General features: G+C 61.7%; 3 protein-coding genes across 7 annotated transcripts in view; 1 reads left to right on the forward strand and 2 right to left on the reverse strand.

Annotated features, from left to right (window-relative positions):
* The window catches only part of GEMIN7 (gem nuclear organelle associated protein 7), a 12672-nt gene extending 9720 nt beyond the window's left edge, over positions 1-2952 (reverse strand). For 2 of the 5 annotated variants that reach the window (XM_034637855.1, XM_011231071.3), the window contains exon 1: positions 2734-2872. The gene's annotated coding sequence lies outside the window, so the exon portion shown is untranslated. Of the gene's footprint in view, positions 1-2140; positions 2271-2733 lie in introns of those variants that run through there. The other 3 variants (XM_011231070.3, XM_011231069.3, XM_034637854.1) reach the window with 3 other exon arrangements.
* ZNF296 (zinc finger protein 296) lies at positions 2187-6155 on the forward strand. Its single transcript, XM_034637849.1, has 3 exons — positions 2187-2520; positions 2754-2903; positions 5082-6155. Exons 1-3 carry the CDS (start codon positions 2223-2225, stop codon positions 6050-6052), a joined length of 1419 nt encoding a protein of 472 aa, XP_034493740.1. The 5' UTR covers positions 2187-2222; the 3' UTR covers positions 6053-6155.
* A 484-nt stretch (positions 6156-6639) lies between these two features.
* Positions 6640-9449, reverse strand: LOC117795101 (CLK4-associating serine/arginine rich protein-like). The gene is made up of 5 exons (XM_034637856.1): positions 9214-9449; positions 9090-9136; positions 7346-7428; positions 7044-7068; positions 6640-6797 (listed from the first exon to the last, which is right to left on the reverse strand). The coding sequence occupies exons 1-5, from the start codon at positions 9238-9240 to the stop codon at positions 6755-6757; spliced, it is 225 nt and encodes a 74-aa protein (XP_034493747.1). The 5' UTR covers positions 9241-9449; the 3' UTR covers positions 6640-6754.
* Positions 9450-9535: the final 86 nt, after the last annotated feature.

A 9535-nucleotide genomic window follows, 5' to 3' on the forward strand; every position in this document is an offset into this window, starting at 1 on the left:
GGGAAGCCGGTGCTGCCCGGCGTCCCACCCCGCCCGCGGCTGGGTCCGGCGCTTCCATCCCCGACGAGGTGGGTCCCGACTGGGATGCCCGCTTTACGGAAGAAGAAATCGAGGTCCAGAGAGGGGAAGACGTCCTGCCGGCTGGGTTATGCACGAGCCTGGTGTCTGCACCCCCATTCCCCTACACGTGCACACTGCCACCCTTCCCTTGCAGTCCAAACCTCAGCTCCCTTTCTTGAAACCTTGCGCCGCCACACAGCAGGACAAAGGCTTGGTGAGAGGGGCAGATGGGATGGACCCGGGGTGGTGGTTCTGTCTTGCAGACCTCCCCGCAGCACCCCTCCCGCACCCCCCTTTTTACAAAGGAAGAAACAGACCTTGAAGTATGGAATGTCTGGCCTGAGGTGCTAGGGAGCCTTGCTCCTCTGGGTTCAGCCAGAATTCCCTTCTTCCACACTTTTTCAGTAAGGCGGAGGCTGCGTGGGCCTCTCCACCCCACCAGGTCCCCAAGGCCTGGTGCCTGGCACACAGGCCCTCTGCCGTATCTGTTGAAATACTGTGCAGAGCAGGAGCTCTAGAGACATTTGTTAACCAAACTGTGAACGGGTAGGGGCTCTGTGGACATGGCTGACTGGACTCCTGCCCTCTTGGAGCCTACATTCTAGGAGGACCTGGACGGGCCAGATATAGGGTCTCCATGATCAAAGACAACAAGATCCTTCAGGGTTTGTGATGAGTGATATAAAAGGAATAGAATAAGGGTCATGGTGGCAGAGGTGGGGGAGCTTCCTTTAACTGGGTGGTCAAAGGAGGTGGCCGTGAAGAAGCCCCCGTAGGTAACAGATGGGGAAGCTGAGGGCCAGGAAAGAGGGGAGGACAGATGGAGGTCATGGTTGTGAGGCCTTCAGCAGGGTGGGGCTGCTTAGATACAGTGGTCAGGGAGGTCCTCTGCTCTCCCGAGGACAATTGGGCTCAGCCCTGAATAACAATATGAAGAACCTTCTGGCCTGGAGCAGTACTCTGGGGAGATTAGCATGTGAAATTCACTCGGAGCTGGGCTGGGGACGCCGGAGAGGACAGACCCTGGCCCTGGTGGGGGTGGGGAGGGAAGAGAGGACAGTCAACAAATAGGTCTACGTTATGATGTGGCCGGTGCCAGGAAGAAAAAGAAACTCATAAGGGTTGGAGGGTGGGGCAGGGTGTCAATGCCACTTCAAACAGCCATCAGAATGAGCTGCTTTGCGGAGGGAAGTTCAAGGAGGCCCGAGTGGAGGGGGGTGAGACAGTTGCCTGCTTGGTTTTAATGGTGATTCCAGACCAGAGGAGATCTATATAATCACAACCCTCCTTGCCTTAAACCACCCCTCAAGGCTCTGGTCTTGGGAAACCAAAGACTTTAAAGTGGTCAAGAGACCCTCTTGGGTCTGACCTCATTTTCTCACAAAACTCAATCACCCACTCCTCTCCCCACGCCCCTCCCCCTTCCTTGTTATTCTCGAACACGCAAGGGCTGGCTGGCCCCCTCACCTGCCTCTGGAGAGGCAGAGCCCCACCCCCACCCCCACCCCACAACCCTGTCCCTTTATAACTCCTCCCAGCTTTATTTTGCCCCATTGCACTTGTCATCCTGGAAGGCATTCTAAGTTTTGCAGTTATCTTGTTCAGAGGTCTGTCTCCCGAACAGTGAGGCGAGGGATTATTTTCTGTCTTGTTCACTGCGGTATCCTCAGTGCTTAGAACAGAACCCAGTGCACAGTAAGTGCTCAATAAATGCTTGCCCACCGAATTTTTATTGTAAGGCACTTAATGAAATAGTCCTGATTACTCATAGGCGCCTAGCTAGAAACGTGGCCCCTACTGTTCTCTCTCTCGGGGGTGGGTGTGGGCACCCTGTGCCTCAGTTACACGGGCCCTAGGGGATCAGGAATAGCTGTTTGTGTGCGTGGTCGTGTGACCTCGGCGTCGTTAAGGTTTGGCCCTTAAGAAAACGCAGTGGGCTCGGCTTTGATTGAGTTTGGCTGCAGCCCGGGGCCCCTGCGGGGCCGCCCCGTCCTCTCCCGTCAGGCCCCGCCCCGGGGGCGGAGCTACGGGCCGGGCCAGCACGTGTAAGAGTTCGCGGCGGGTCGCCGCAGTCACTCACCTGAGCGCCTCGGACTGAGCGCGCACGGCCCGCGCGTCCTCCGCCAGCCCGCCAGCCCGCCAGCCCGCCCGGCCGTCGACCCATGTCCCGCCGCAAGGCCGGCTGCACGCCCCGCCGAGTAGACCCTGCGCCCGCCTCCAACACAGACGACGAGATGGAGATGCCGGACCTCGTCATCGAAGTGAAGCCCGAGCCAGACGCGCGGCCCCTACAGGCCCCGGAGCTGGGGCCCTTCTCCCCGAAGGAAGTGCCCGCGCCGGGGCGGTTCGAGGGCGAACCCCGCCACTCCCCCGGCCCCGTGCCCGTCGGGAGCCCTCTCCACGCCCTGGGAGCGCGGAACCAGTGGGCGCTGTGGACGCCACTGATCGTCAACCCTCGCGGTGAGCGCCCCCTGCCCCTGCCCCGCCTCCCTTCCCCTTCACCCGGTAGAGGCGGGGGGCGGGGGTGCGGTGGGACGCCCTCCTCCAGGCACCGACCCCCGGCCCTGCAGTATTTCTGTTGCCTGGTTCTGGCCTCTAGCCCCGACTCTGACCTTCGGGTTTTCCCTCTCCCTCGGAACCCCTAGCCCCCATCCTGCCCCACCCCACGCTTACCACCCGCTTCCTCCCAGCAGACCGCCAGCCCTGGACCGACAAACGCCCGGATCTGTTGACCTGCGGCCGTTGCCTGCAGACCTTTCCGTTGGAGGCCATCACTGCTTTCATGGACCACAAGAAGGTGGACTGTCAGCTTCTCAGAGGCCCCAGCCCCTGCCAGGGCTCAGGTGAGTCAAGCCGGGATGCAGTCCCCCTCTCAAGTTCAAGGGCCCGGCTTCCTGTGGGAGAAGGGGCTGAGCTGGACAGGCGGGGCAGTGAGCACTACTTCCCCTTTCTCGCTCCCCATCGGGTGCAGCCTAGGCGTGGCCAGGGCCTGCCCTGTCCTAGGGCTGGGACTAGTGGTGAGGGGGGTGGGTGGGGGCCGGGGCTGGGCCTGTAGGAGGGCCGCCCACAGGGTGTGGCCAGCCCCTGAAGACTGGTCTGGGGATCTGCCGTGCACACACACACACCCCCAATCTGGTTTCACTTCTCCTTCCCCTTGGCCAGAAATAACTGGCCAGGTGGCTGGACCAGTGTGGCAGTAGGGGGACCTCTGGGGAGGGCAGCAACCTGGGGGAGGGGAAGCTGAGGCCAGCTGGAAGCGTGGCATGGCCACCCCCGCCCACCTCTTGAATACTTCTGATTGAGGTGCTGGTGCGTTTGCTTGGAGCCAGGCAAGGGGCTTCTGGCTTCCCTCTCTGATGGAATCTCCCAGCCCTGCGCGCTGGGAAGCCCCTGGTTTGGGCCAGGTCCTGGGTGTCTGGACACCTGGGTTCCTCCTCTTGGGAGGGAATGAAAGCCCTTGACATGGTACTAGACTCACGGGGAACTTTTGGCCACCGCAGGCTGAGGCTCCTCCGGACCTGCACATTTCCACCCCCTGGCCCGTGTGTTCCTAGGATTTTTGAGAGATGGAATTATATTTAGGCCTGGGGGGGTGGGGTCCTATAGTGGGGGAGGGGAAGGAGGGACTGTGAATTAGCTGTAGACTTGGAGCCAGCAGGTGGTCTGGTGGCGCAGGGAGGGGCCTTGATGGAATCACTGAAGACTCCCAGGTGCTTGGACTTGGAGCAGTGTGGGCACTTCAGCCACGTGGGCTCAGCTCGTGTTTTCCGTGGCCTGACATGGATCCAAACTCCCAGTTCTTCTCCATTCGAGGTCACAACAGCCCTAAAAGGGAGAGGATCCCCGGGATCCCCATATTCCCACGAATGAGAATACTGAGGGCCAGACAGGAGTGTTTCTCGTCCAGCACTCCTAGGGAGCCAGCTGGAAGTCAGGCCAGGCTGACGCTCTCCAGCCCCCATCTGTGCTCCTGACCCTGGTGTTGGATCAGGAAGGCCACTCCCGTCCCAGACTGTCTAGAATCGGAAAAGTAAAGGCAAGTACTTTACTGATAGTACCTGGACGGTCTAGAGAAACATCCAATTTGAAGGGCTTTTAATTTGGGATCCATACAGGGGGGGTACCTAACTCACTGCCCCACCCCACCTCTAGGTGGCTGCCTCCGCACTTAGGCCTTGGCCCCCTCTTCTGTAAGGCAGGGAATAGGAGACCATGCGTGGAACCCATGAACTTGGAGCCTGGCACAGAAACCCACTCAGTAATCAAGCCAACAGTCCTTTTTGAAAATGTATCGCACTCCCCAGTTTTCTGGATTGAAACCCCAATTCTTTTTTCTTTTTTTTTTTTTTAAGATTTTATTTATTTATTTGACAGAGACAGCCAGCGAGAGAGGGAACGCAAGCAGGGGGAGTGGGAGAGGGAGAAGCAGGCTCATAGTGGAGGAGCCTGATGTGGGGCTCGATCCCACAACGCCGGGATCACGCCCTGAGCCGAACAGACGCTTAACCGCTGTGCCACCCAGGCACCCCTGAAACCCCAATTCTACCCTTCCAGGCTTGTGACCTTGGAGAAGTGTGTCTGCCTCAGTTTCCCCATCTGGAAAACAGAGCTCTTGTTTCTTGTCTAGGTGGGAAGTAGAGTGAACGGGGGCATGCTTGGCCCGGCGCCCAGCACCCGGAATTTGGTCATGTCTCCAGTAAGGCCTTCCTGACCCTACCCACTCCCCCCGCCGCATAGAAAATAGCACTCCTCCCATCCCTCACTCTGCTTTCCCTTTTTTCTGGAAGATTCTCAAACACAAAAAGAATCTCCAGGTATTCATCATCCACTCCAGATTTTCCTTCCCTGTCCGTCCGCCCACTTTTGCACCTCGGCTTCTGAGGACAGAGTTCGTGTGTGCGCCTGCAGCTTGTTCCCAGCTCCTGGAACAGGGCCTTTCATGCAGAAGGTGACCAGCTGGCAGGTGTGAGCTGCGACTCCTGTTCTTCCATCTCCCTAACGCCCGGGCCTTCTCTCCGCAGAACGCAAGGACCCCAAGGCCCTGAGCTGCTTCCGCTGCGGGAGACAGTTCACGGGGGCCTGGAAGCTGCTGCGCCACGCCCAGTGGGACCACGGACTGTCCATCTACCAGACGGAACCTGAGGCCCCCGAGGCCCCGCTGCTCGGCCTGGCGGAGGTGGCCGCTGCCGTGTCCGCAGTCATGGGGCCGGAAGCGGAGGCCAAGGGTGCCCGGATGAGCGTCCTCCCCCGGCGGAGCCCCACCTGCCCTGTGTGCGCCAAGACCCTCAGCTCCTTCAGTAATCTCAAAGTGCACATGCGCTCGCACACCGGCGAGCGGCCCTACGCCTGTGACCAGTGTCCCTATACGTGCACCCAGAGCAGCAAGCTCAACCGGCACAAGAAGACCCACCGGCAGCCGCGGCCTCAGAGCCCCTGCAGGGCCGAGGCCAGTCAGGAACAGGCCTCTACCGCCCCTCCCGAGCCGGCCGCCCATGCCGCCGCGCCAGCCAGCACCCTCGTGTGCAGCAGCGGGGAGGGCGCCGGAGCCGCGGCCACAGCCGGCGTCCAGGAACCTGGGGCTCCTGGCGGTGGGGCTCAGGTAGGCCCCGGCGGGGCCAGCTGGGGACCTGCCCCCAAGGAACAGAGAACTGAACCCGCCAAGGGCCCGATGTCCCCCAAGAAGCTGCCCAAGCCGGTGGGCAAGAGCCGCGGGCCCGGGGGCAGCTGTGAGTTCTGCGGGAAGCACTTCACCAACAGTAGCAACCTGACGGTGCACCGGCGCTCGCACACGGGCGAGCGGCCCTACACCTGCGAGCTCTGCTCCTACGCCTGCGCGCAGAGCAGCAAGCTCAACCGCCACCGCCGCATGCATGGCCTGGGGCCCGGCAGCACCCGCTTCGAGTGTCCCCACTGCTGCGTGCCCTTTGGCCTGCGCGCCACCCTGGACAAACATCTGCGGCAGAAGCACCCCGAGGTGGGCGGGGAGGCCTGAGCTGCCGGAGTGCCCTCCCTGCCGTTCCTGGTACCGTGGGGACCACTGCCGGCGATCTCCTTGTCCTTCCTCTGCTGCGAGTAAATGTTCCCGCCTAGTTACACACACGTTTGGACTCTGGCTTTCTTGGGGTGTTGGAGGTGGGGCGGGTGGCTTCCCTCCTTGGGGTGGACGGCTGGACAGACCGGTTTGGAGTGAGGGGGTGAGGGGAAAGGCCAGCCCCCAGTGCCCCGGGCACAGCAAGACTGGCACAGAAAGCCGTGCTCCCAGTTCCCAGTGTGGGCGAGGCCAGGGCAGGGGCTGAGGCGAGGGCGGGGAGAAGCCTGGACCTGTCACCAGAGGCCCCTGGGCAAAGTCCTGGCCTATCCTCCACATGCTGGGTGCCGGGCCCTTCTCCACGGAGAGGCCCCTGCCCTCGCCGAGTTGTGGCAGGAGCGCTGCTGTTGAACCAGGAGCCGCCACTCGGACACCCACATGGGGGCAGGACTTGTCACAGAGGCTCCCAGTGCTGGCTCCTGAACCCGACCAGCTCCCTCCCCAGCTGCCCTTGGTGGCTGGCCGACAGGGACCACACAGAGGACACAGAGGCCAGGTCAATGGAATTAAATAATGAGTGATTTTATTTCATTAGAGATAAACCCAGCAGCATCACAGCCTGAGCCCTCACCCCACCCCCATCCCCCCTGCCCCCCATGCTTCTGCCTAATGTCGGTAATGGGGACTTCGAGATCGGGACCTTGAGCGCCTGGAGAGAGAGAGAGGGGCCCCGGTGAGGGCTGGGTGGAAGCAGCCATGCCATGTGCGCACACGTACACCAACACACTCGTGACTACTGGGGCATCAGTGATGGGGGAGGGGGGGGCAAGTTGCACAGGGAGGGACGTTAACCAGGGTGGAGACCAGCCTGTGCAGCTGGAGGGGTACAGGGTGGAGACGGAAAAACCAGGGCAGGGACAAGGTCATCTTCCAGGAGCTAGGCTGGCGGGCTTACCTTCGGGACGAGCTGTATTCTCGACCTGGAGAGAAACGAGAGAACGAAGCAAATGCTTGGGCTGGGCTCCTAGGGCTGCCTCCAGCTGAGGCCAGACCTGTGCCTCCAGCCAGTCCCCTGGGCACGCACCAAGGCCGGGCAACGCGCATTGCTTCTAACGCATTGCTTCTAACGCCTGCTGTTCCCCGTGACTATGGCAATCCCGCTGCACGTGTGGAGCGCTATGGAAACCGCACCGTGGCTTCTTGCAGCCTGACTTCGAGATCTAGAGCTCCGGGCCCACAGGCCGTGGGGATACTCACTGTAACGGGGGGAGGGTGAGCGGCTCTGTCGGCTGTACTGGCGTTCCCATTCTTCTCGCTCCTTCTCTCTGCGTTCCCGCTCCCTGCAGGGGGAAAGGGAGGCAGCCCAGGGGCAGGCATGAGCACAGGGCGAGAACACTGACCTCGCAGGCGGGACTGGACTGCCTGCCCAGGGCAAGTGCTTCCAACAGCCCAGCCCAAGCGGCAGAGTAAACCCAGGCCAAATAGTGCTGCTACCCTTGCTTGGAAGTGACAGCACTGGCTCACAAGGATACAGGCTGGGCAGAGCCAGGATTGGAATCTTAGTCGGCCTCACTTTAAAAGGCTTGCTGAGCAAACATACAGGATTGAGCTGGAGAGTTCGACCTTTTCCCGTCACACTCAGGTCGTCTCAAAACACAGCACTCACGCGCTAAGTGCTTCACTGGCCTTTGTCAGGGTGCCTGGGACTCACGACCCCAAGGGCTGTATTTACTGGGGCCCTTCTACTCGCCTGGCCCAGCTCTGACTGGATCCACCCAACACGCCTGTGAACTAGGACAACTATTCCAACCCCATTTAGCTGAGGAGCAGCACACTAAGGCCCAAACAGAAAAAGGCCCGCAGTTGGTAGACAGCGGAGGCAGGATCAGAACTCGGAACCGACTGACCCCAATGCTGANAACTGGATCCACCCAACACGCCTGTGAACTAGGACAACTATTCCAACCCCATTTAGCTGAGGAGCACACTAAGGCCCAAACAGAAAAAGGCCCGCAGTTGGTAGACAGCGGAGGCAGGATCAGAACTCGGAACCGACTGACCCCAATGCTGAGTCCCTGGGCCCTCTGCTTCCCCAACTGAGGGAGGCAGGCCGCACCCTCAGAGGCCCAGCACAGTGAGCAGACCGACGACCCAGCCGGCACCGCGTGGGAACCGCTGTGGCAGGGTCCCCAGGAGAGGACGAGGAAGGAGTCTCGGCTCAGAGGAACTAAACTGTCTGTCTGAGCACCTGCGACCAAGCAGCCGGTGACATGGCCCTGCCACTGACGGACCCTCCTCCTTGCCAGCACCAAGCACTCAGCCTCCAGCTGCACCCCGAGCTACCCAGTGAGGTCACCAAGGTCTGTCCTGGCTGCAGAGGACGAAGCGAGGCCTGAGAGCGCCAGCCCCCACCCCGGGGCCCCATAGTCACAGGGAGGCAGAGCCGGGACTGGACTCCACGTCTGCCTGGTCCAGGGCGCGAGCCTGTCCCCTTGGTAGTGAAGAGCTGAGAAACAGAAGGGGAGCAGGGAGGAGCCCCTCTGCCTGAGCTGGTAAGAACCCGCCACGGGGCTGGCTTGCTGAGCGCCACCTCTGATCTGGGGGCCGAGTGCACAGCAGAAACCCGGCAGCCAGAACTGCCCTCTCAGGCACCATCAACAACAAGCAAGGAAACAGAATGGTGCGTGCCAGGTGGGGATCAGCGCTCTGAAGAACACACGGAAGGCTTGGAGAATGGAGCATGTCAGGGTGCTACTCGGGACGGGATGGTCAGGGAGGGCCCCGACGAGCGAAGCCAGGGAGGAGGACACAGAGGCCCCGCGCACCAGAGCTGGCAGAGCTGGGAGGGGCCGCAGCAGGAGCGAGCAAGCCGAGGACAGAGGGCTTCCTCCCACCCCGAGGGCTAGCGGAGGCCGCAGGGCTAGGCGCCAGGGGTGGGGAACAGCAGGCAGCCCAGATGTGGGGGGCCACGGCCCAGATACGGGCAGCGTGATGGTCTTACTTCATGCGGATCTTGCGGGCCATGGCTCGAAGCTCGTCCTCCCGCTCCTGCGGCAGACGGGGCTGTGAGGCGCGCTGGCCGGCTCCCCGGCCGGCCCGGCCCCACCGCTCGCTCCCACCCTTACCTGGCGCTCATGCTCCTGCTGGATCATCTTCTCCTGGGCCGCCTTCTTATCCGCCTTGACTGTGGCAAAGGAGAGACGTGGTGGCTGAGGGGGGGGCCCTCAAAAGCACTCCCCCTTCCCGGACGCCAAAACTGACCCCAGAGAGGCCAAGCAGACAGCCACGGCCCTTAGCATGGTGGCAGCGGAACGGCATGCACACCGACTCCTCCCCCAAAATGCCCCTTGTGGACGCCTGTCTGTCCAAGAGCGGGCAGGGCCCCCCAAGACCAGGCTGGCAGGCAGAGCAGCAGAGACCAGGGCTGGGGGGGTGGGGGGGGGGAGG

Source organism: Ailuropoda melanoleuca, chromosome 12, assembly GCF_002007445.2.
Source record: "Ailuropoda melanoleuca isolate Jingjing chromosome 12, ASM200744v2, whole genome shotgun sequence".
NCBI classification, from domain to species: Eukaryota; Metazoa; Chordata; class Mammalia; order Carnivora; family Ursidae; genus Ailuropoda; species Ailuropoda melanoleuca.